Raw genomic sequence first — 26,866 nt, forward strand, 5'->3', positions numbered from 1 at the left:
AGGGTCATTTTTGTTGTGACTAGAGATGCACAGGATCCAAGATTCGGATCCGGCAGGATAATAGGGTTTTGTCACAGGATCCGGATGCGGCAGGATCTTAAGCAGTGAATTCGGTATCCGGCAGTTACCTAAAAATCAGGATCTGGTGCATCTCTAGCCTAGGTTTTTCAGTCAGTCTTTCACAACCCCAATCACTGCATGGAGTGAAAGCCCTTTGGAAGCGGCCGTTGCAGGCAGTGTGGCAGTAAGCCAATGAGTCTAAAAAATAGTTTGAGCCAACATAATAAAAAGGGCCCACGTGTGCGAGTAGGCTATGTGTTTCAACCCTTTCGTAGGATCCGGTATCCGGTTCCGGATCTGGCAGGATCTTAAGCAGTGGATCCGGTATCCGGCAGGATCCTAAAAATCAGGATCCGGTGCATCTCTAGTTGTGACAAAATGTGTATGGGGTGCCCAGAGCTTTGGGGTGTCAAAATGGGGTCCCTGGCCACAAACGGTTGGGGACCACTGTTCTAATCCTTACGCTCATCGGTGTAGTCGGGACTCTAAAACTTCTGCAAGATCAGAGGCACACAAGGTTGCCTTTTTTACTCTACAAATGCAAATGTAAATAATATAAAAATATAAAATTATTGAAATTATATAAAAATGAATAGTATAAGAAATGCACCCTTGAGTGCCTCATATTTCCTCTATCTTGCTGCTATATAGCCTGATTATCATCGACTTTCAAATCTCTTCCAGACTTGGTCTGACCTACAGTATATCATAACAATTAATGTTTCTCAAACGGCACGGTTGACCAACCTCCTTGGTATGCTACCGGTCGAGGCCAGAAAAGGCTGTGCCTAAGTTTAAACCAAACATCCCAATACAACGTCTTTGCTTAACCCATTGATGCCTGATGTTGCGTTGCGCAACATTGGCCCTGGCGCCTGGAGCGTCATTACGCAACATTCAGGCTCATGAGATGTTAAGAACTTTATTAAAAATCTCTGTTTGTTTGAGATGAATGAACACCTTCTAATGAAAGATGAGGGTCTTAGCGTTTAAATGCAACTTAGTGCATATTTTTATGTGCTTCAGAAGCTGAGATATTTAGGTTTTTATAGGCTGAGGGCAGCTTTTCTTAAAAAGGGCTCAGGCATTCAGCACCCTTTTTTGCACGTGCCTTAGGCGTCAATGGGTTAAACCACGTCACTGCTTTGAACACGCCTCTACCCAGGGCCGTTGGAGCTGCTCAAAGTTGATTGGTTCCCGACAAAGTGGGTGGGGTTTCCCAGCCCTCCGGAGCCCAAAAAGTACTTGCATTGCTTTTTTCCTGACTAGCCCAAGGTGTTGCATCATTAGGAGGGCGTAGTCTGGCTAGCTTTTATATGCTTATCAGTCCCGAGTAATCCAAAAGCAATGTCTGGGTTATTGTCTGGGTTATTGTCTGGGCTATTGTCTGGGCTATTGTCTGGGTTATCCTTGGCCCTATATGCACACCTCTCACTCACATCAAGGGCAGTCATGGGTAAGCGATTAGGTTGTCAGACTTGTAGCCCAAAGGTTGCCGCTTTGATTCCTGACCCGCCAGTTTGGTATGGGGAGTGCTCTCCCCCACCCTCCTCCATGACTGAGGTACCCTGAGCATGGTACCCTCCCACCACCATCAGGGGCTGCCCCCTTGCATGGGTGAAGCATAAATTAAATTTAGTAGAGTAGAGTAACTTTATTAATCCCCAGGGAGAAATTCAGGTATCCAGAAGCTGAAAATAAATACACAAATAAACGAATGCCCACATGGACATTCCAAGACACAAATAACACAGGAATAGTCAGGGAGGGGAAAATAAAAATAAAAATTGTAAAGATAAGGAATGTGAAAAAGTAATATGTAAAAAAAAATAAAAATGTAAAAAGGTAATTGTGCAATAAGACATTCTGTGAGTTGGGATAGACCATGTGCAGAAAACATTGTTGTGTGCATTGTGCACTTGTGTGCTGTGTAATGTTGTGTGGACTGAGGTGCACCCTTCTCCCCGTCCTTACTTTCACTAATGCTGATATCCACTGGGCTGATGGTATTCAGGCTCAGGGCCTCCTTTCAGGCTTGACATAGTTTGTTTGCAAAAATAAAAAAATAGTCAGCATTGAGAATTTTAAGTCATTTGGTTTTTCTTATGTAAACAAATTGACCTATTAAATATTAACCTAGTGAGGGGCGCTGTGACGCAGCGTGCAGGGTTTTGGGATTCACATGAAAAATGTTTTGTAAAGCAATCTTAGAAATTACAATACAATTACGTTATTTTCAGGAGACCTTGTGAATGTGGGGTTTGTTGTAAAGGTGACTGCCTGCAATATAGCCCTTGCCTGGTTACAACCAGACCTAATCACAAGTGAGAGTCTTTCAGAGTGAAACGGTTGTGTAGAACTAAAAGCAGTATGGGAGTTCTCAGGCTAATATAGCCCTGAAGTGCAGAGGGAAATCTGGTTTGTGTTCATAGTACAGCCCTCGGAGGACATTTGATTTGGCCCCTCAAATGAAAATGGTTCCCCACCCCTGCAGGTGTCTTCGTTGTGGCGTGTGCTCCGTGCAGTAAGTGCTTGTGTGTGTGTGCGCTTCGTGCAGCTGTGTGTGTGTGTGTGTGTGTGTGTGTGTGTGTGTGTGTGTGTGTGTGTGTGTGTGTGTGTGTGTGTGTGCTATGTGCTCCTCAGCCAGTGTACCAAGGGTGTGTTTGCAAACCGCCACACCCTGTACTCAGAGCACACAACACTGGCAGGCTGCAGACTACTGAGGAATCCTGAGGAACTTGGAACTTGTTTCTGGAGATAGTGTTTATTTTTCTTCAGGGCAGCGCACGCCGGAAGCGTTCCGGTTAGGGCAGGGCAGGGCAAGGCAATCGTGAGACCTCATCATGAGCTCAGTTATATATATTGGCTGCTGCCGGTCTAAAACTCTGCAGTAGAATTTCAAATAATGTTGCCGTTTTGATTTTTTTTTTTTTACCCGAATTCTTTTTTGACCAGTCCTTTTTTAAATTTCGAACTTTTTTTTTGCTTTTATTTGTCTTCATTAGAAAGGACAATTTAAGGAGTCAGGTTTCATCAGGAAAGCAGTGGGGGAGAGAGACAGGGGAGGACATTATTTGTTTTGGTGTTTTTTTGTGCAATCTAATGTACTGCACAATATCTTCACTGCTGGCATCAGAGAGCTTCCCTGCATAACATAACTAACTCTAACTCTACTCACCTCTAATCATGGCAGGGGCGGCATTGGAGGGCATTGCCCCCCCAGGGCTTATTCACCTAAACATGCTGATATGGTCATTAATATGCAACAAATGAGTATTTTTTTTCTGAATACAGTAAATATAAAGTATAAGATAAAATTCCACCTTTGCTTAACCACCATAGCCCAAATAAACAAATTAATGAATTGGCTACACTATTTAGACATTGTCAGTAGACCTAAATGATCCTACAGTGATCCTTTGAAATAATGGGATTGTCCCATATTCAGAAACAAAAGTGCTGTTCCGTAGAGCTGAAATTGAGCCCACAATTTGGTTAAAATGCAGGAAATTGCATCTAAGAAATACAAAATTTTCTAACGATTTGGTTCTGCAGCCGGGTCTGAATCATGGGTACTATCCTGCACTACATATCATATGGTCCACATTACTTGTATACTGCTGTACTCTGTGCTGACCCCACACTCTCTACTTGCTTGAATTTCCTCCTTGTAAGTCGCTTTGGTCAAAGGCGTCTGCTAAATGTAATGTAATGTAATGTAAAAAGGTCAAACGTCAGATGAGCAACATCTGAATTAAACATCAAAAGCACCCACTGACCGTATGGGTTTTGTAAATAAAATCATTTCAGCTCGGGCTTATTGAACTACAGAGCATAACTCCATTTTTCATGCTCAAGTACATAAAGAATGAAGAGAAGGAAATATGTAAGGGTTAACGTTCGGCGAGAAGGTCGCTACCGTGGAATAGCAGCACGACAGAGAGAATCTTTAGACCCCGACGCGGAGCGGAGGGGTCTTGTTCTCTCTGAAGTGCTGCTATTCCACAAAGCGACCGACTCGCCGAAAGTTAACCCGCTTATTATATGGATATACTTAAATGATTCACACATGCGGGGACATTTCTTTAGACCTATTTAATGTTAAGATTGTTGCTGCGCAAAACAAAACAGTTGTGGAACACCGCTAGGCAACAGCTAGGTAGGCTAGCCAGGACAACAGGTGCTGTCTATCACAGCAGCTGATTAGAGTGACAAAAGGCCGGACCCCCTGCGGAGTGATATGAAACATTCGCTTTAGCCACTGACTTTTATACAAGCCAGTGGCTTTAGCAGTGAACGTCTTGTTGCCATTGACAGCGGTAGCCAGGACAACGGGTGCTGTCTATCACAGCAGCTGATTAGAGTCTTGTTGAAAAGTCGCTTTAGCAGTGAAAAGTCTTGTTGCCATTGACAGTGGTCTGTTATAGACCAACCCGTCCGTTATCGAAAAATAACAGACGTCCGAACGTTGGGGAGCCCCGTTGAAATGAATGGAGCATTCGACAGATGACGTCACAACCATATAATAAGCATTGATAATCGTATGACGGTAGTGATGGTGCAGTCATGTGTATGAAGAAGAGTTTTAGTTTGTGAGAGAATATTGAATTACTGTTGGTGGGAACCACTAGTCAGTGGTACGACATTATGACAACGTTTTGGTATATATGCACCTGTCTGTCTGTCTGTTTCTGTCTGTTTATGTCTCTCTCTCTCTCTTTCTCTCTGTCTCTCTGTCTCTCTCTCTCTCTCTCTCTCTCTCTCTCTTTCTCTCTGTCTCTCTCTGCCTGTTTGTTTCTCTTTCTTTCTTACTTTCTTACTTTTTTATTTTTATTTCTCTTCTCTGCTCTGCATCTGTTTTGGTAATATTTTCTGTCTCGATTTAGTGCAACAAATATGTCTGCCTGCCTGTCTGCCTTTATTCGTCTTTCTTTCTCTCCTCTGCTGTGCTTCTCTGTTCCGTCTCTCTCTCTCTCTCTCTCTCTCTCTCTCTCTCTCTCTCTCTCTCTCTCTCTCTCTCTCTCTCTCTCTCTCTCTCTCTCTCTCTCTCTCTCTTTCCTCTGCTGTTCTTCTTCAAATATGTCTGTCTGCCTGCCTGTCTGCCTTTATTCATCTCCTTTTCTTTCTATTCCTTCTCTCTCTCTCTCTCTCTCTCCTCTTCTGTGTTCCTCTCTTCTGGTAAAACAGTATTTTCGTGGTCTGGCTCTTGCCCAGCAAATATGCAAATTGAGCAGAAGTGAATACTGAATACCCAATTTTGATTATTTTTGCTCTGATTATTTTTTTTGCATTTCTATCCCCCCCATCACATTGCATCCACCCCAACACACACACACACACACACACACACACACACACACACACACAGACACACACACACACACACACACACACACACACACACACACACACACACACACACACACACACACACACACACACACACACACACACACACACACACACGCTTGCCCACACAAGGGTATACACACACACACACAGACACACACAGACACACACACACACACACACACACACACACACACACACGCTTGCCTGCATAAGGGTATACACACATGCACACACACACACACACGCACGCACGCACGTACACGCACACACACACACACACACACACACACACATACACGCTTGCCTGCATGCGGTATACACGCACACACAGAAGCACACAAACACACACACACACACACACACACACACACACACACACACACACACACACACACGGATGCATAGACATTCATTCAGATGCACACACACAAGCACACACACACACACACACACACACACACACACACACACACACACACATAAACACACACACGCACACATGCGTTCGCCTCCTCCTCCCCCTCCCTCTGGTTTCCAGTGGCGGCGGCGGCTGTCAGATGCTATAGAGGTTGACTGATGCCTCAGGCTCAGCTGTTGTGGATTTTTTTTACATCTTTATTTATCTTGCAGCTTCGCAAAGCTTTTTTGTTGTGTGTGTGTGTGTGTTTGGGTGTTTGTGTATGCGTGTGTGTGCTATTTTGTTGTGTGTGCACGTGTGCGTGTGTGTGTGTGTGTGTGTGTGTGTGTGTGTGTGTGTGTGTGTGTGTGTGTGTGTGTGTGTGTGTGTGTGTGTGTGTGTGTGTGTGTGTGTGTGTGTGTGTGTGTGTGTGTGTGTCTGTGTGTGTGTGTGTGTGTGTGTGTGTGTGTGTGTGTGTGTGCTTGTGTCTGTGTGTGTGCCTGTGTGTGTGTGCGTGTGTGTGTGCCTGTGTGAGTGCAATGCGCGCTTAGCCTCTTTGTACCCTTGTGAAACTGCAGAAGAAATAGAATGCAAATGAGTGTGTGTGTGTAGATTTGAAATCGTTTATATCACCAATGTTATATTTGTGTTTGAATAGCGCCCATGACCTGATATGTTTAGATAACGCACACAGTGAGATGAGAGCACAAGGGATTTTAAATAAAAATGTAGAATGGAATATTGTTAAGCTGTCAAATATAACCTTATCGTTCGACTCATTTGGGATGGGTTGATTTGTGTTATTACTTGATGTTACATTTGGCACAGTCACTGACCAGTATACCAGTTATAAACATCATTGGGTACACTATATCATAGGACACATTTAACGACTTAATTGCTCCTTGGGTGAAAGTACAGTGACAACTCACAGAGTCTGTTTAAGTTTTTTTTTTTTTTAAAAAACAAACAATAATATGGTTTGGTGTTTGTTGTAAATATAATTCGGGCGGACCAGCTTCTCTGTTGCAGATTTTTCAGGACACGCTGATGGTTGTAGGGGCACTCTTGGCCTAGTGGTTAAGGAGATGGGCTTTAGATCAGAGGGTTGCAGGTTCGAATCCCACCATTCCACTCCCTATCTCACTCCATGGCTGAAGTGCCCTTGAGCAAGGCACCTAACTCCACACTGCTCCAGGGACTGTAACCAGTACCCTTTACTTAAAAGAACGTAAAGTCGCTTGGATAAAAGCGTCAGCTAAGTGTAATGTAAGGTAATACAATATAATGGTTTGTATACATGCTATAAAAATTGATAGTTTTCTGGTATTCCCATGGCTCTAACGGTAGGGCGCAAAGCTGCTGGGCCAGCGGTCCGGGTTCGGTTCCAGCCCGAGTCCTTTGCCGAACGTGCCCCATCTCTCTCCCCCACTAGTTTCCTCTCGAACGTGCCCCATCTCTCTCTCCCCACTAGTTTCCTCTCGAAATCTCTCACTGTCCTATTATAAATAAACTAATAAAAGACTAAAAAAAATAAGGTAACACTTTATTTTAGGGATACATCTATTAGCACTAATACATACAATGTTAATGCCCGCATGAGTAACTTGTAAGGCATGTACTAAGCAAACGCTGAGGCCTACTAGGTCCTTATTAAGGTTAAATTGGTAATAAATCCCTTATTGTGCATGAACAAGACATCTGCGAATACATACCTAACAAATGTTTGATTTTGCTTAGTACATGCCTTACAAGTTACTTATACAGGCACATTGTATGTATTAGTGCTAATAGATGTATCCCTGAAATAGTGTTACCAAAAATAAATAATAAAAAAATGAATAGTTTGTACCTCCAGAATGCTATCATACACACACAGACTGAGTGTTTCTAATGCCCCGTATAAATAAATACTCTTCATGTGTTGCCAAGCAAATAATTAAAACTTGGACCAGCTAAAGACAGATTTAAAAAGCCTTAGCTCTCTCAGTAATGCTTTATATATTTTTAAAATTTATTTATATCATTTTTCGTTTTGATTTACAAAACCATGTTATATCGTTCAACTAATGAGGGCGAGCGCATTTACATTTTAAATCACCATCTTGAATATTCATCCATTTAATCGATCAGAGATAACTCCAATAGCTGGGAGGGAGGAAGCATGTTTGTGTGACCTTTTTATAGATTATTTCATGTCCTTAAGTAAACATAACTACTAATAGAACAGTTAAATGAGGTGTGTATGGGGGGGGGGGGGTGAAAGAGATGTGTGTGTGTGTGTGTGTGTGTGTGTGTGTGTGTGTGTGTGTGTGTGTGTGTGTGTGTGTGTGTGTGTGTGTGTGTGTGTGTGTGTGTGTGTGTGTGTGTGTGTGTGTGTGTGTGTACAGCCTCAAGCATGACTTTCTGTTTTCAAATGATCATTATTATTACACAGAAACGCCATCATTAAAAAAACAGACCTCTCCTCCTCCTCCTCCACGCTCGACTCGACTCGCTCTCCCCTCCCGAGTGAGTCTGTTAAGGAGACGAGCGAGGTGACTGGAGTGGGGAGTTGCCCAGTGGTGTTTTCCGGGGTCGAGATGACAAATGTACCGCGGCACAACAGAGCAGAGAGAGAGAGAGAGAGAGAGAGAGAGAGAGAGAGAGAGAGAGAGAGAGAGAGAGGGATAGAGAGAGAGAGAGAGAGAGAGAGAGAGAGAGAGAGAGAGAGAGAGAGCAGGAGGAAGGCAAAATCAGAAGAGAGGGAGAGGGGGATGAAAAGAGACAGAGAGGATGTGGGGATGATAAAGAGAGAGAGGGAGAGAGAGTTGGTGAGTCAGAGGACTTGACTCGAGTTAGGGGCAAAATGAACTGAAGTGAAGTGAAGAGAAGTGAAGTGCAGGGGTCGGTGTGCCCGGGAGAGCCCACGGTCAAGCAGTAGGCAGAGAGTGGACCTCGCTCCCGTCCCCCTTGTCCTGAAGGCAGAGAGTGGACCTCGCTCACGTCCTCCTTTGTCCTGAAGGCAGAGAGTGGACCTCGCTCACGTCCTCCTTTGTCTTGGCGGCAACGAGAGGTCGGTGTGACCGGGAGAGCCGCCAGTCCAGCAGGAGGCAGAGACTGGACCTTGGGCACAGAGTGTCTCCTCTTCTCTTCTCTTCTCTTCTCTTCTCTTCTCTTCTCTTCTCTTCTCTTCTCTTCTCTTCTCTTCTCTTCTCTCCTCTTCTCTTCTCTTCTCTTCTCTTCTCTCCTCTCTTCTCTTCTCTTCTCTTCTCTTCTCTTCTCTTCTCTTCTCTTCTCTTCTCTTCTCTTCTCTTCTCTTCTCTTCTCTTCCTGCTTGCCTTCTCTTCTCTTCTCTTCTCTTCTCTTCTCTTCTCTTCTCTTCTCTTCTCCTCTCTTCTCGTCTTCCCTCTTCCTGCTTGCCTTCTCTCCTCTCCTCTCCTCTCCTCTCCTCTTCTTCTCCTCTCTCCTCTCCTCTCTCCTCTCCTCTCCTCTCTCCTCTCCTCTCCTCCCCTCTCCTCCTTATCTCCTCTCCTCTCCTCTCCTCTCCACTCCTCTCTCCTCTCCTCTCCTCCTCTCCTCTCCTCTCTCCTCTCCTCTCCTCTCCTCTCCTCTCCTCTCCTCTCCTCTCTCCTCTCCTCTCCTCTCCCCTTTTCTCTCCTCTCCTCTCCCCTCTTCTCTCCTCTCCTCTCCCCTCTTCTCTCCTCTCCTCTCCTCTCCTCTCCTCTTGCTGCTTCTGCCCGCTTTGCTTCTGTGTCGAACGGGCGATCCTGACAGGTCACGGACACACACACATGCACAGGCGCACATACGCACAGGCACACACATGCATGCACAGGCACACACGCACAGGCACATGCACACACGTGCCATCATGATGGCTCACAGACGTGACAGCTGTCCTTCTGCCTTCTCCCAACCAGTCAGTCGAAGTCAGGGGAAAACACAAAGGGAGAAAATACACACACACACACACACACACACGCACACACTGAGAAACCTCAGGGCTCTCCTTGTAAGGGTACAGTGAAGGATGGCAGTCGAAGGACAACTTGATAACATTGTAACTTTGCCTGTATTAAAACATGAATTTATGTAATTAGTATGACAGTATGTGGAATGCCTTTATTAGAAACGTACAACCAAAATAAGTTTCAGGAAGTCATTTTTTGTGAAATTACCCTGATGAAGGCAGATGCTGAGACTTGAAATACGAAACACAACTGAGCATTTTTGTCTGAGTGTGACGGCAGTTGTTTTCATAAAGTAACCTATTAGACCACTGTGCGCACCTCACAAGGTGTACGTTTACTGAAAGTAACTTAACTGAAAAGGAATGTGTCGTTTGTCCCCACTAAATGCTATTGTTTCTGTGTGTGTGTGTTTGATTTCAGGACACTGCGCTTGACCCAGCAGAGGACGTTGCTCTTCTCTCGGTCAGTTTTGAAGATGCCGAGGCCACACAGGTGTTCCCCAAGCTCTACCTCTCCCCAAGCATCGAGCAGTAAGTTAAACGTCTAATGATGAATAATAAACAATTGACAATCAATCTACCTCTCCCCAAACATCGAGCAGTAAGTAAATTTGCACAGTGTTGCTGCTCACCGATTTATTCAACACAACGTTTCGACCTTAGGCTTTCTTCCCGTGCAGATTTTTCCTTCTTCTTTTACGCATCTTTGTTTGATCCAGAACCTGTTTTACTGGATGTACGAGCATCCCAACACGATCAGTAAGTTAAATCTACCCCAGCATTGAGCAGTAATTTAACCCATTGATGCCTAAAGCACCTGCAAAAAACGCCTGCTGAATGCCTAAGCCCTTTTTGGGAAAAGTTGCCCTCAGCCTATAAAAACCTAAATATCTCAGCCTCTGAAGCACATAAAAACATGAAATAAGTTGTGAAATAAATGTGTTCATTCAGCTCTAACATACCATGAACCGAATGCTGCATCATGCAGCTCCAGGTGCCGAAGGTCAATGTTGCGAAATGCAACATCCAGCATCAATGGGTTAAACCTCACATGATAAAAATTAAATGAATTGTTTGACCACAGAAAGAACAAATAATTTTCAACCTCTACTCCAGCATTGAGCAGTAAGTTAAATGTCTTCAAAACTTCTCTGCCCTCTTGTACAGGCAGTGACCGGATTTGTCCTAATAGACTTCACCGCTTTTTGCCATAAGCCTCTAGCACAGTGATTCTCGAACTATGGGCCGGGGCCCACTGGTGGGCCCTGAAGGTATTCCAAGTGGGCCTTGAAATCATTTATCAAAAATAATAATCATATTTTGGTGTGTGTTGCTGTTGATTTATTTGAGATTTATTCTTAATTGGGTCAGAGGTGGGCCCCGAACATTTTTGACAATCTTGAGTGGACCCCAAGTTGAAAAAGGTTGGGAACCCCTGCTCTAGCATTTGCTGCCTGACTGTGTGGTCACTCATGCACGGGGGGTAAATGGAGGGGGGGTAAAGGGGATGTTGGCAACATTTAAAGTCAACATTTTGACATTTGGATTGAAATGGAGAGAGGGGATAAGGATGGTGTCATCTTGCCCTATTTTTGTAGTTGTTTGCAGTGACTCATTTGGAGGTTTTTGGTGCTTTTTGGAGGTTTTGCACGCAACGTAGTAGGTCTGTAGACGTGTGGACCTTGTTTGTGTGGATTCTTAACCTTTTGAAGGGTCTTGTTAAAGGTGGGTTTTGTAGGATGGTGGCCAGAGTAGGTATTGCAACGATGCTGCTCATTGAAGCAGTTTTGGCTATTGCCAAGATTGATATTTTCAAGCCGTGGAGTGATAAAGGGAGTGGAAGGGTGGGATTCGAACCTGCAACCCTGTGATCTAAAGTCCAACTCCCTAACCATTACACCACGTCTGTCCCTAATATCCTCCCCCATATCGCTCTCCCACTCATTTCCTGTCACACTCCCAAAGTGTCCTGTCTGAATAAAAGCTTAAAAGTCCAAAAATATCAATAACAAAAGAAAAAATGTTATGTCAAATGCTGATCAGGTGTGTTTGAAGTTAGTATCTCTAAGTTACATCTAACCAAAGAGCACCTTCGCACTATAAAAGAGAATACCGAAGCCCTCTGACCCACGCCTTTGTACTACTGAAGCACTACTGCTCTCTTCTTGCCATCAAAGCCGGTGTTGAGGCCCTGCCCTGGCTCTGGAGGTAGGGCACTGGGCTACTGCGCTGGCGACCCGGGTTCGATTGCGGCCTGGGTCATTTTGCCAATCCTTCCCCATCTCTCTCCCCACTCTTTTCCTGTCTCGTTCTTCACTGTCCTATCGCAATAAAGGTTAAAAACTCCCCCCAAAAATATTTTGTAAAAAAAAGTTGGTTGAAGATAAAAAAAATGTATGTTATTTTTTTAAATTAAAAAAGTTGGTGTTGAAATGCCTGGGAGGCGAGAGGAGGAAGCTATACATTGCGACAGTAGACGGCTGCGTCTCTGACACACCCCTCCCCAGCCAACGGCCTCAATACAGCCCAGTGACTAATGCACACTACTTCCCCATCTCTCCTGTCCACTTCTCCAAAACCTCTAGTGACTACAACACCTTGTGTTATTACAAATTGTTCCAATGTACTTTTTTATTCATCTGCAGCTGTATTCTGTGTGTTTGTCATAGTCTCCAGACCTTTTTTAAAATAGTTTTTAAAAATTACTTCCCTGACCTGCACACCTGCTTTTTTTTTTTAAGAAAAAAAAACAAAAGGAGTGCAATAAATATGGTCAAGCAAATATTACTTCTAATTAAAATATTCCCAATACCCAGCATGCACAGAATAAAATTGAAATAAAATTTAAAAACAAACATGAAATAAGTGGATAAAAGAAGAATATAAAAGATTTGATCTAAACATGCAGAGTCAAGATATTAGTCCAAGAGTCCAAGGTGCAAGGATACCAACAGCGTTACCAACTGAATGATATAGCTGACTTTTAAATAACAGTTGTATCTTTTTTACTATGGAGTTGATTTGAGGCCTAGAGGAAAGATGTGAGTCCAGCCATAGGCCCAGATATTTTATTTCATCCATACTCTCCTTAAAAGTCACCTCTTATAATTTTGTAGTTAAGCTATTTGGCTGAATGTGTCGACCTGATTAGCTGTAAATTAGCATGCTCTGACACTTCTGTTCATTTAGTATTAGCCCATTATTCAAGAACCATTTGTGCATAATATCAAAATCTTTTAGACGAGAGGATTAAATGCAATTAATGTCACCAATCAAAGAATATATAAATGCATCATCTGCATAAAGTAATGTTTGACAGTCATTGTACATTTGTGGAAGGCCATTAATAAAATATAAAAAAATTAAAGGGTGCCTAAGCAAGAAACTCTCCCCTCTTTCTTCAGGTATCCAATTGGGATTTAGATTTTAATTGATTACTATTTTTGAACCCATTTACGCTTACAGGCTTTTGAACATTTTTGAAAAGTAGATTTTGTCCATTTTTGAATTGGCCAATTTGTGAATGTTTCGGGAGTGTCAGTGTTTTGAAACTGTTCAGGTGTGAGTCTTGAGTAACAGCTCTCTGTCACATACACGCTGTTCAGATTTCTGTGGTAGTCAGCACATTTCATGACGCAATCCAAACTGTGAAGACAAGACGAGCCACACAGTGCTACAGGAAATATTGCATCACCAAAACAAATAGTTCAACCTCTAATTTCATCACATCTTTAACCGCACAATGCACAGGGTTTATTTTCCCTTCATTACTAAAATCCAATCTGTCAATTTTTCTGTGGGTACTGGCAGTCTTCTTATAATTTGATTATCTGTTCATTCACACCTACATACGATTCCCATTCATCCACCCAGTGATGGGTCTAGAATGGACACCTCAACATAAATCTACATATACTTTAATGCATATAATAATGCAGTCATATGTGGCACTGTTGTTGATATCAGGGACATAGGTCTGCCAGATGAAGATGGCACCCTGACAGATGAAGATCCAGCGTGATCGAAATGTTGCTTCTTTAAATAATTAAGTTTATTTTTTTGGAACTTAATGGTAGGATGCAGCCCCCTTAAGCTGTCTGACACATTTGTCTGGCACCTGCAAAAAGTGTTTTTCAATGTGCGCACCCTAACCCAAAACTGATATCCGTGACATGTCATCAGGCACAGCTTCTATTGCTCAATGGGTACACAAACAACAAAACTGCTTTATTGAGCCCACCATATACCTCGATGACATATTAGTGCACAGAAAAGGCTTTATCGATCCAGAGATCAATGTAGAAGTACAAGACATTGACGTCTGTATAGACCTTATCTGTTTCTGAACTGCAGATGTATACAGACCTTTCAACACCGCACAGTAGTTGCATTTTATGTGCCGTTTTTAAGTTTCCACCCGCCTCCGGCTCTTTTCACTTCACTATGGTCTTTGTCTTCTGTGTTAGTTTTTACCTTCCTAGCTTAGTTAGACTCCTCTCTGTGTGTGCGCCAGGTAGCGAGCAACGAACAACAACAACAAAACAAACAAACGAATAAAAAATAATAAATAACGACCAAAAGAAAAAGACATCTGAAGAGTTTCCTCTCCCTCTCTGTCTTGTCGGGTCCCCTGGGTCCCCCGTGTTCACAGAGCGATCTCTCGCTCGCTCGCTCGCTCGCTGCGGTTAGACATCCCCTCAAGCACAAAGACGAGCTGAAAGAGCGGAGTCGTTTACGGCTCTTGCAAGGCACCCCCACCACTCCCCACCACCCCCCACCACCCTTCCTTCCCACTACTCCGTCTCTCTTTGCCTCAGCCATTTACAGCTCTTTCAAGGCACCCCCCCCCCAACCACCACCACCACCTCTCTCCTCTCTCCTCCTTTCCTCCTCCTCCATCCCTCCACCACAATTCCTCCATCCCTGTTTGCCGTCTCCCCTCTCTTTGCCTTGGCCATTTATGGATCTTACAAGAAACCCCCATTACCTCCACCACCCCCTACCACCTCTCTCCTCCATCCCCTACCACCTCTCTCCTCCTTCCCTCCTCCTCCATCTCTCCTCCTCCATACCTCTCCTCCTTCCCTGTGCTCCATCTCTCCTCTCTATACCTTAGCCGTTTACGGCTCTTGCAAGGCACCCCACCACCACCACCACCCCCTACTAGCACCACCACCACCACCCCCTACTCCCCTCTCTTTGCCTCAGCCATTTACAGCTCTTGTAACGCACCCCCACCACCACCACCACCACCACCCCTCTCCTCCTTCCCTCCTACACCCCTCCACCACCGGTCCACCACCACCCCTCCATCCCTCCTCCATCCCTCCCTCCATCCCTCTCCTCCATCTCCCCTCTCTCTTTGCCTCAGCCGTTTATCGCTCTTTCAAGGCACCCCACCACCACTACCACCACCACCTCTCTCCTCCTTCCCTCCTCCTCCATCCCTCCACTACCTCTCCTTCCCTGTGTTCCGTCTCTCCTCTCTCTTTACCTCAGCCGTTTACCGCTCTTGCAATGCACCCCATCACCTCCACCACCCCCCCACCACCAGTTCTCCACCCTCTCTCCTCCTTCCCCTCTCCTCCACCCCTCTCCTCCACCCCTCTCCTCCTTCCCTCTCCTCCTTCCCTGTACTCCGTCTCCTCTCTCTGTGCCTTAGCCATTTACCGCTCTTGCAAGGCACCACAGCTACCACCATCCACCACCACCCCCCTACCACTTCTACTCCATCCCTGTATGCTGTGTCCCCTCTCTCTTTGCCTCAGCCGTTTACTGCTCTTTCAAGGCACCCCCACCACCACCCCCTACCATCCCTCCTCCTTGCCACCACTCCATCTCCCCTCTCTCTCTTTTTGCCTCAGTCGTTTGCACCCCTCTTTTGTGTGCCGTGTCCTTTGACATAACTCCTGTGCACACATCTTCCGTTTTGCTTCACAAGCGATACCTCTGGTACGTGAACCCAAAAAGAACAGACCTGCGGTGATGTTGACTGATGTTTTCACACCCACCCACCCACCCACCCACTCCTCTCTCTTGTACGGTTAAACCACTGTATCAACCCACTCCTCTCTCCTGCTGATAAAGCACTATATCAAGCACCTCAAAAGCCATCCGCAATACTACACGATTACCTTTTAACTTGCGGTGGTTCTATCAACTCATTGGTTCTATATCAACTGGGTAAACTATCAACCCGCTTCTATTCTAGTAAACTATTGTCGTATTCTAGTAAACATCCACTCTTCCTCTACTGGTTAACCACTATATCAAAACACTCCTGCTCTCCTCTTCTATGGATAAACCACTTTATCAAGCCATCCCTCTCTCTTCTACGAGTAAATCCCTATATCAACCCTCTCCTCTCTCTTCTATGGGTAAACCACTATATCAACCATCAAATAAAATTAAAGTTACCATTCCCATGACCCTCATTGCTTTGGTTATGTCTTCTAGATTTGTTTGTGCATCATCAAACGTGAACATATTCGGTTTGTAACGAGATAGGAGTTTTTGCCACAGTTTGTCCTCGACCTCTTTTAGATGTGGTACTTTTGACGTCGAAAAAAAGGTTGTTTTCGTTAACTTGATTTTTGGGAAAAGACCCTTGTTGAATGAAAGCGGCATTACCAAAGACCGTGGTCGGTGTCAATGAGTAATCGCATGAATGGATTTGATTAATATACAGTGTTGTGAGTACATAATTTTTCTATTTGTTCAATATTATTTATATTATCTTTGTCCTCCTGTGATTCATCCGGTATCTTTGAAGTCATCAGTCTGCTTGAAATGAAATGGAGCGCTGTGTGTGATACAATAATTGATTTAATACATGTGAGGGTTGGATTGTGGGTTTGTTTCGATTTAATTTTTACCTTCGTCCTGTGATCTTCCTAGTGCTCCTGGAAATATCGGTCTGATTGAAATGAAATATTTGATTGGTGGTGATGAAATTTAATGTACGAGTCAATGACGTTTTACCCGTACAGTATGACACGTGACATCAGGGTGGTGCAACCACAGCTAATGCCACCATTGTATGGATGGATTAATGGATTAAAAGATTTTAATTTTAATTTTTAGTGCATTATCTAAGAAGCATATCCATTGCCGTACCAATTGCTTATTTTTGGGCGTTAGCTGTGGTTATACCACCTGAAGCCTGAGCCCATAAAAAAAACGTCATTGACCCTTATACGAGTGTTAGATTTTAGACGTTTTTATGTTAGGATTAGGATGCTTTGTCGTGTGAAATGGGTTGATTTGTTTTCATTAGGTTGTATTGTGGATGTTTTGATGGTAATGGTTACCTATGTCCTGTGATCCTTCTCGTGTTCTTAGAGGCATTGGCCTGATTGAAATGACATGTTGTGATTAACCCATTGTAGCATGTTGCTGCATTTACATTGTTTGACCTTTGGCGCCTGGAGCGATAGGCGTCTGGAGTAATTCAAGCTCTTGAAATTTGAGCTTTTTTCATAAAAAATGTGGGTATGTTAGAGCTGAAAGAATACTTATTTCAAGGTTTTAATAGGCAGAGGGCACCTTTTCCTGCATTCTTTCCTACATTGAAGAAGGCGAGGGACAGGACTCTTCGCTTCCTTCATTTTTCTGTTTTATTTTGGGATTCAGCACCAATTTCAAAACTGAATCATAAGGCGATAGTGCGAGCACGTCTCCACTTTTCATGTTGTAATTGATTTGATTCATGAAATGTAATTGTGTAAAAAAAAAAGTTTAAAAAAAATTTTTTGGGATGTTTCGACGGATGTTTGCCTTTGTGTCCTTTTGTGTGATTTGTCCCATAGCGCTCTTGGAGGCATCAGTCTGATTGAAGTGTTGTGATTGGTTGATTTAATTTATGTGATTTTGAATGTTTGAATGCTCCAGCAGGGACTTAAACCAATATCCTGTACTTAAAAAATAACTAAGTTGCTTTGTAAAAAAACATCAGCTAAGTGTTATATAATGTAGTATAATGTAAAATAATGTAATATAATATTCCCCTTTCCCCTTGAAAATATATTGGCATACATTTTTGTAAATTGACATTGAGAATGTTTAATAAGGGTCATGATCATATGCTGTATATTTTGCGAAGGGTTATCAGCCACATCCAACCCACTTTCTCTGTGTGATCAAGACACACCTCAGGAGGTCTGGCCAAGGGGCCTAGGTCTACCTGGACACAATGGGAGCCCCCACAGCTTGGAGACAGACGGGGGATGGTCACTCTACTACAAAAAAGACAGATACACTAGGGAAAGCACAGGATTTTTCTCGGCTGTTGCTGTTTGAGGTCACAGGAGAACAGAATGCAAAAATGCTTTAATTATTTGTAACTTCATGCCAGATGCTTTGGATAAATAAACCCGCTAAAATCAAGAATTGGACACCATGCTCTCTGACTCTTTAAAAAGAACACGCTGGATTCTAGCCAACACATAGTAAGTTTGGAAAATGATTTTGAAATGGGTTTACAACGTTTGGAACAAAATGGCTATAATCCAACAATTGGTGACCCCGACGTGATAAAGAAGGAGAGCTGGTGGACAAAAAGACAAGAAATGGACGAAGGGGCAGTTGGGTGACAACAACTAACAGCCGCTACAATGTGTAATCAAATGGTAAGCAGACCAATGATTTATCTAAGTACTGTTATTGGGCAGATCAAGGTTTTATTGTTGTCACCCTACTGTAGGCATGTCTAAACAAATGGTTAAAGCATTAAGGTTAAAGTGCACAAGAAATAAATATGGAATACTGGCTTAAGGCAAAGGTCATGCAAAAAAAAAAAATTACGGACAATCATTATGGCTGGGCAGAGGGGCCCATATTTTGTTGATATAATGGATGGCACATATATTATTGGCTGATTGTTGTGTGGATACTGGACTGTGTTGAGATTATATTGCTCTGAGTTACGTTGCTGGGGAAGTATTGTGGTAGCATTTGTTGGGAATATTGCATTGCTGGTTATTTATTGGAGTGTTTATAGCTGGGGAAAATGGTGCTTGAAGTGTGGGCCTCGTTGACTGTGTTGCTATGATTGTTACAACTGCATTGTGGGAATCGGTGTAGGTTGACCATGAGAGATTTAATCGGATGTTTAGTTAAGAGTGGAATTTGGTAGTTACAGTGTGAATGTTGCCTATTTCTATGTGAATTGAATAGCAGTCTCCTTTGTATGTTAATCATTGAAAGAATTAATTTTAACTAACTAAGCTCAAGGAGTTTAGCAGTAAAGGAGGAGTTAAGACATAAACATAATGGACCTTGGAGGAAAGGGTGACTTCAGAGGATTACCTCCAGTGCTAACATCCACTGTGAAGGGTCAATGGGAAGCCATAAAACAACAGCTTATGGCTGCATCGATTGAAAAGGAAAGGAAAGGAACTGGAGAAAAGTATGATAAAATTTGGGAGGAGTTGAGGAGACAAAAGTATGTGCCAAGAGATACTGAAAAGCGTGACCTGTTGCCACATCTCATCAAAGCAGTACAGTGTGCCCAAATTCAGTTGGAGGAACATGAAAAAAACAGGAAGCAGTCCAGGTTCTCTTTCAGAGATAACTGGAAAAGGGAGAAGGAACAATTAGAGTACAAAAGGAGTTGCCTCCATAATATGTCATTAGCCAGCGCAGCTTTGAAATTTGCGCAGACACAATCGGAGACATGCCCGGAGAATCAACACTTGTTGATACAAAACAGACCCACCTCAGTATCTCTGCCACCCGCACCAGCATCATACTTTGCAAATGTCTTGGAAGAAGTGAAACAAACTCCTACTAAATTATCACAGCAGTGTCAAAAGACAGTGGAAAGAGAGACAGGAAATGGAAGGAGCAAATTGCACTCAAAAGTGGAGACAGGGGCATGTTGTGAAACGAGAAAGACAAAAAGCAGAGACACAGTGGAGTCACCACTACCTGTGCCTCAGAACATGTTGCCATTGATATGCAAAAACCCCCAGGGGGGAGAGATATACAAACCATTCTCCTTCACTGACATGAACTGCATCGTTGAAAAAATGCCCCCTCCGTCAGAAGGGGGAGGGGCATGGATGAGCAAGTTTTTTCAACTCACTTTGGGTCACAAGCTTGCTATTGGAGATTGGAGAGCAATATTGGAGAAACAAGTGACCAGCTTTGATGTAATGCAGATAGAGACCATTGCAGGTACAACCAATTTGGCGGATTCAGAATCATTTACTTCTCATGCTACACAGTTGGGAGGAGCTATGCGAGCAAAGTTTCCTGTTCCTACAGGGACCACACACACACACACATTCACCATGAAAGAAAATGAAGACATATCAGAATTTCTGATCAGGTGCAAGGACATTTGGACTGATAGAGCAGGGTGTCACCCTGGCTCTGGACAGTGGCAGACATTGCAATTCAGAAAAGCCATCATGGGAAGCGTACCCAAAGCAGTTCGAACAGCCATGGAGGACAACCCGGACCTGGCAGGGTGTACCACTGAGCAATGGGAAAAGCACTTGAAACATCACATGAAGATACAACAAACTAAGGAGCAGGAGGCAAAAGAGGAGACAGACGCAGCACGACTGGAACTATTGAAACTGCAGTTAGAGGAGGCTCGCAACAGAGTGGGTGACACAAAAAATAAATCTGAGTATCAAATGGTTCAAAAGAGCCTCCAGCAAGCGAAAAGAGGCCCGGGGGAATTGGGCAGGAGGCATAGGACTGGTTGGCGTAGGTCATGGGACAAATGCCATGGCTGTGGTGAGTTGGGTCATTGGAAGAGAATGTGCCCCAAAGTGCAGTGGAGAGGGATCCCAAACGTCCCAAATCAATATAGAAGGGGTTATGGATATGCCCCACAGCAAACGTACCTATTACCACAACCCTCGCCACACCATGGATCAGGGTTTCAGAATTTGGGTGTGGGCATGCCTTGGGGGGCGTCGACACCCTGGGGTCCTTTGACACCCTGGGGAATTGGCCGTATTCATTAGAGGTGGAGCAGAAACCTGACTGACACTGGGGTGATAAAAGAATTGTATGAAATAGGCAAGGTTTTCAAATTTTGGATATCAATATAGATTAGTTTTTAGCAATAATTTTAATTCATTCAGGTTTGGAAAAATCATACAATTTGTTTTGGAAAAGGATTAAGTTGCATTTAATCGACCTGGTTTCGTGTGATTTAATTAAGTGAAGATTAACTAATTGTCCATTTTTTTCTTCTTAGGAGACGATAACAGGATACGGTTGCCTGTTGTGCAAAGCTCGTTGTTGACCTAATCCCTTCAGGATGTCTGGAGACAATGAGATTGGGAGTCGACACCTAGAGAGGAATATACTGTGAATTGCCTTAATCATTTAGTCCTTTCAGGAACATGACCATGGAGTGAAACCAGGGGACCGAGACACATTGGGGAATGTGAACATATCTCTTGTTTTGTATGCTATATGTGAATTTGATTTAATCTACAGGTTAACGATAAGAAGGAATCAGTGTGTCATAACAGGTTATCATCAAGAAGTAACCATGGTTGATTAACTTCAGGTTTCATTCCCTTTTTTTTCCCCCAAGAACAGGAGACTAACATATATGTATTCCTTGTGTGTCTTGTCATTGTATGTCAATGGGCCCTATGTCTGTCTCTGTGTTATGTGTGTTCATGTAAAAAATTGAGAGTGCACGTGCAAAGGTTGAAAAAAAAAAATGAGAAGAACATGGTTAATATGGCAATTTAACAGAGGCCTACTTACAGTGACGTCATGACATTTATTTTACAAATTTTTTTGGTTGTTTCATTTATTGAATTGAGTTTATTCATTCGGTTTCTTCAAGTTGGTTTTGATAATGCTTTCATTTTACGTCTCGATTTGGTTTTCAAATGAATCAATTTGAACCTCTTTGTGAGCATTTTTCTTTTAATAAGCGGTGTTTTCCTTTCTTCAAAAAAACTGATGGGTCTTTCTTTCTCTTTTTGGTTAACAAAGAGTTTGGTTTTTAATTAAGATACATTTTTATTTACTATTTGGGTTTCAAATGGATATTTTTCAACATTTTATTTACTATTTGGGTTACAAATGAATAAGTTTCAGCTTTTTAGAAAGGTGGCTTTCTTTTTTACAACTTGTTCTTCTTTCAGGAAAAGAGGACTGTATTTTGATATGTTCCATCAAAATGCAGGAGTTAGACATACTATATTAAAACAAGCTTCATAAGATTTCTAGTTTATAGTTTCCATGACTATATTTTCATCGTTTTGGGTTACTTTAAACAGTGCTTTATTTCTTTAGTTTACTTCACCAATTTTCCCTTTATACATTTTGTTTTTATTAAACAAGAAAACTCACTTTGGTTAGGTATGTTATGATATGGGTAATTGATATGGGTTTTTAAGAAAACTAAAAAGTTATAAAAAGTAATATTCAGCGATAAGTCATAAACAATGCCATTTTAACATGAAACTTTAATTAAACAGCTATTGTACAGACTTTGCCGTCTTCCAAGTTCATCCCCCAGTTCTAATTTTATTTCCAAAAATTTGGGCTCAGAACCCAGAGGCGGTGAGGTGCCATAGTTTAAATTGATACAGAATCTCAACAGAGTGCAACCATGTGATCAATCAGCGGTCAACTTGGAGGAAACCAGGTGTCATGAAGTAAAGTACGTGCTCTCTATTGTCTGGCAGTTGCAAACGTTGAGAAATCCAAGGAGATTTATACGGAGTCAGATGGGAGAACTGTGGTTCTCTGCCAGGACATTGAGCAAAGTACTGTATGGTGTCCATGACGGGACACAAAGAACTACGCTGGTTCGATCTATGATATGGGACGACAAAGTCCTAGAGTTGGAAACAAGGGGGTGCACTCTGCTTGTTGAAGGGATAACTTACATAAACTTTGGCACACACCTCCACTATTTTAAAGATTAATCTGTTTGGCTGTGCCATACAGATTAAAGAGAGGGAGAGTTTATTTTCATTGTCAATGGTGGATGAATAAGGGACATGTCATTGACTGTATCTTTAGCTTTCTAAGAGAAGTATCCCCCCCCCCCCTTCTTCTTTCAAAGAGAAGTAATATTCCCCCTTCTAAGAATTCAGATTTTTTTCCTTACTATAATTTTGGAAGTTGAAAGTTGATTTATGAATTTAGATTAGTAAAGAGGCAAAGGGCTGAAATTGAATTTTTTGCTGTTGTTTCAGAAATGCATATGTTTTTTTATGGTTTATGGTTTTTACGGTTTCTCAACCCATGGAAAGTGTGACATAAAAGTTGGGCAGGGTCTGACATGAGAAATGGTGCGCAAACATTTTCTTTTAATCCAGGTTTTTGTTGTGGATTTTCTTTATAACTCTCTGGGTGATGCGATGAAAATGCAATTTTGGAACAATTTTGAATTTTTCTTTTATTCTTCTTTCTTTCTTTCTTTCTTTCTTTCTTTCTTTCTTTGGGCTTATCATTCCTATTAAAGAGTTTAACATACTATTGAGAAGCACTTCACCATAGCTGACACTCTCGGGGGCCAAAAAGAACATTTCTATTTTTATGATGTTGCCACGATATTTTTTCAGTTGAAGAGAGGGACTCCAGAGAAAAGGGGTGACAATATATTGACTGCATTTTTAGTTCTTGTTTTTAATTCTTCTTTTAGGTTTGGTTGTTTATTTTTGAACTGTTGTTTTGGGTTGAACAGAATTTTTGCATTTCAATACCTATAGGCTACTATGGGTAGGCCTATGAATCTCCAACCATAACCCAAGTGATAGCCGTTCGATTGCATTTCAGATAAAGACATGGCAGATGGACATGCTAAGATATTTTTTTTGTGATTCGATGTTGAATCGAATCAAGAGAGGGAATTGAAAATATATTGGCATACATTTTTGTAAATTGACATTGAGAATGTTTAATAAGGGTCATGATCATATGCTGTATATTTTGCGAAGGGTTATCAGCCACATCCAACCCACTTTCTCTGTGTGATCAAGACACACCTCAGGAGGTCTGGCCAAGGGGCCTAGGTCTACCTGGACACAATGGGAGCCCCCACAGCTTGGAGACAGACGGGGGATGGTCACTCTACTACAAAAAAGACAGATACACTAGGGAAAGCACAGGATTTTTCTCTGCTGTTGCTGTTAGGGTGAGGTCGCAGGAGTCCAGAATGAAAGATGCTTTAATTATTTGTAACTTCATGCCAGATGCTTTGGATAAATAAACCCGCTAAAATCAAGAATTGGACACCATGCTCTCTGACTCTTTAAAAAGAACACGCTGGATTCTAGCCAACACATAGTAAGTTTGGAAAATGATTTTGAAATGGGTTTACAACGTTTGGAACAAAATGGCTATAATCCAACACCATCTGTCCTGTGCTTATCCCATAGTGCTCTGTAATTTAATGTTATGTAATGTGATGTAATGTAATGTGATATTTCCTTTTCTCCTCTTCTGTGCTTCTCCCATAGTGTAATGCAATGTAAGTGTAATGTAATGTAATATAATATTTCCCTTTCCCCTGTCCTGTGCTTCTCCCATAGTGCTCTTGGAGGTCCGTCTGCCCTCCACATCCCAGCATTCCCCAGCGGAGGCTGTCTCATCGACTACGTACCACAGGTCTGCCAGCTACTCACAAATAAGGTAAATATCATATATTATATTATATTATATTATATTATATTATATTATATTATATTATATTATATTATATTATATTACTGAATACTACGTACTTCAAGTCTGCCAGCAACTTACAAATAAGGTAATAATTAGTAATATTATATTATGTATTGTAATATATTACACTATACCATTATATTATATTATATTATATTATATTATATTATATTATATTATATTATATTATATTATATTATATTATATTACATTATATTACTGAATACTACGTACCTCAAGTCTGCCAGCAACTTACAAATAAGTTAATAATTAGTAATATTATATTATATATTGTAATATATTATACTAAAACAAATTATATTATATTATATTATATTATATTATATTATATTATATTATATTATATTATATTATGTTATATTAAATCAGTTGTATTTTAGCTATCAGTATAGTATCTGTGGCGCTCGTTGAGGAATTGAGATAGTTGAGGCTGTTATTGTGCAATCAAAATACAAACTAGACAAAGAGAGAGGAAGACAGAAATTGAGGAAGGGAAGAACAACAACAAAGAAAGATTGAGTAAGACGACAGGGGGTAGGGGGTGGGAAAAGAGGAAGATGACGGGGGGAGGGGGTTGGGAAAAGAGGAAGAGGTGTAGGAAGGAGCAAGACGCAAACGGACAGAATAAGGATGAATGAAGAGGGGATGAGAAGGATGAAGAGAAATAAACACGAGGATAGAGGAAGATGGAGAGACTATGGACTGGAGAGGCTAAAGGCTCTTATCCAGTCTCTCTGGTAAAGGGGGGAGGGGCATTTCTAGGTAAGTGCAGCTAGATCAGTGTCTCTCAAACTTTTTTAACAAAAATAAACTCCCCCAGGACCTCAACATAAGCCTCCAAACACTAACTTGACCTCATCATAAGCCTGTCAACGTCCCCTTGACCTCATCATAAGCCTCCCAACGTCCCCTTGACCTCATCGTAAGCCTGTCAACGCCCCCTTGACCTCATCACAAGCTTCCCAATTTCCCCTTTATCTCATCATAAGCCTCCCAACACCCCCCATTACGGTAGTATTAAAAGATATAATAGACTAATGCCCCCCAATGGTAACTCGGTACCACCCCATCCGTATCCTCCTCAATGCCCCCCTTAGGGCTCCCCAATGCCCCCCGGGGGGCTGTAGAGCCCCCATTGAGAAACAGTAAGCTAGATGGAGTTGGGCAGGGTGGAGGGGATTTCTAGGTATGTGCAGCTAGATGGAGGGGGGGGGTATAGTTGGGGAGCCTTTGTAAGACTCAGGCTACAGCTTGCCCACATCAAAAGGAACACTATATGGTAAAGAATGCCAGCATACCAGAAGCCACAGACCAGAAATCAAGATGTCTGCTTGAACAAAAACAATGTTGGAAAAAAAAGAAGAAAAAAAGTTAATGTACCAGTTTATCATAGGATCTAATTTCCAGTAATGACTAAACAACCCATTTTATAACTGGGGTCTGGTGAGCAGCTGTAAACTGAAAAAAAAAATTGTAATTTGGGGCATTGCATTGGTTAACGGGGAGTGTTTTTCAACACTGGGGTCGGGACCTCATATGGGGACGCCTGGAATTCAAATGGGGTCCCCTGAAATGTCTAGGTCTGAAAAAAGAATACCAATAAATATTACTCATTTATATAATGTGTAGAGAAATTTGGGATGCCAAAATGAGGTCCCGTGACAAACAAATGTTGGGAACAGTGGGTTAATGTTGGGAAACACTGGTTTAATGTCTTCTTTCTTTTCACATAATCAATCATACTCCAGTCAGAGTTCAGCTCAAGGGTTAGATGGCAGTACAGTAAGGGTTAAAGAGAGTGGTATTAAAGCCTACACTTCTTATCCTCTGCAAAATGCTGAGGGTGGACAGATCTTTTGGCATGGAGCCAGAAGTCAGGCGTGGTGCAGTAGAGTGCATTTAACCTGTAACCTTAGGTTTACCTGACATTTTTAAATAGTACCATATTTTCCAACGGTACTGTTGCCATCGAAACATGTCAGGTAAAAGATAAAACTCTTACATGTCTGAAGAATAAGAAAAACCCAGATTTACTATGACAGTTAGACGTAATGAACGCCATACATCTACTGTGCATTCAACCTGTCCTAGCAGATGGTTATAATGGGTTTGAAATGTTGTGCTGGCTTGAGGTTTGTAGTTATTCTCAGGTTTTTGCCCTGCACACATTACCCCATTAGCATGTTACCATTTCTCAAACTTACTTTGAATTTACTTTAGTTTTTTATGTTTGTTTGATAAACATTTCAAAGCCAAAGTTTGGGTAAGAAGAGCTTTTCTGTCGCAGCAGTCGTTTAGCAAAATTACAGGGAACAAGATGTTTCATAAGTCTACTGTTAGTGCTGACCTTTAAAAAGCATCTGCTAATGTTTAGAGCCCCCCTCAGTCTGTTCGGATGCTACACAGGGTTGCCAGTTGCAGGT

General features: G+C 42.3%; 1 protein-coding gene across 1 annotated transcript in view; it reads left to right on the forward strand.

The window, feature by feature from the left end:
* Nucleotides 1-26,866, forward strand: part of babam2 (BRISC and BRCA1 A complex member 2) — a 52,922-nt gene that overhangs the window by 17,986 nt on the left and 8,070 nt on the right. The window contains exons 7-8 of the mRNA XM_063223963.1: nt 10,183-10,292; nt 24,287-24,386. Coding sequence (XP_063080033.1) covers nt 10,183-10,292; nt 24,287-24,386 — 210 coding nt within the window. The remainder of the gene's footprint in view (nt 1-10,182; nt 10,293-24,286; nt 24,387-26,866) is intronic.

This window comes from Engraulis encrasicolus, chromosome 19 (assembly GCF_034702125.1).
Source record: "Engraulis encrasicolus isolate BLACKSEA-1 chromosome 19, IST_EnEncr_1.0, whole genome shotgun sequence".
NCBI classification, from domain to species: domain Eukaryota; kingdom Metazoa; phylum Chordata; class Actinopteri; order Clupeiformes; family Engraulidae; genus Engraulis; species Engraulis encrasicolus.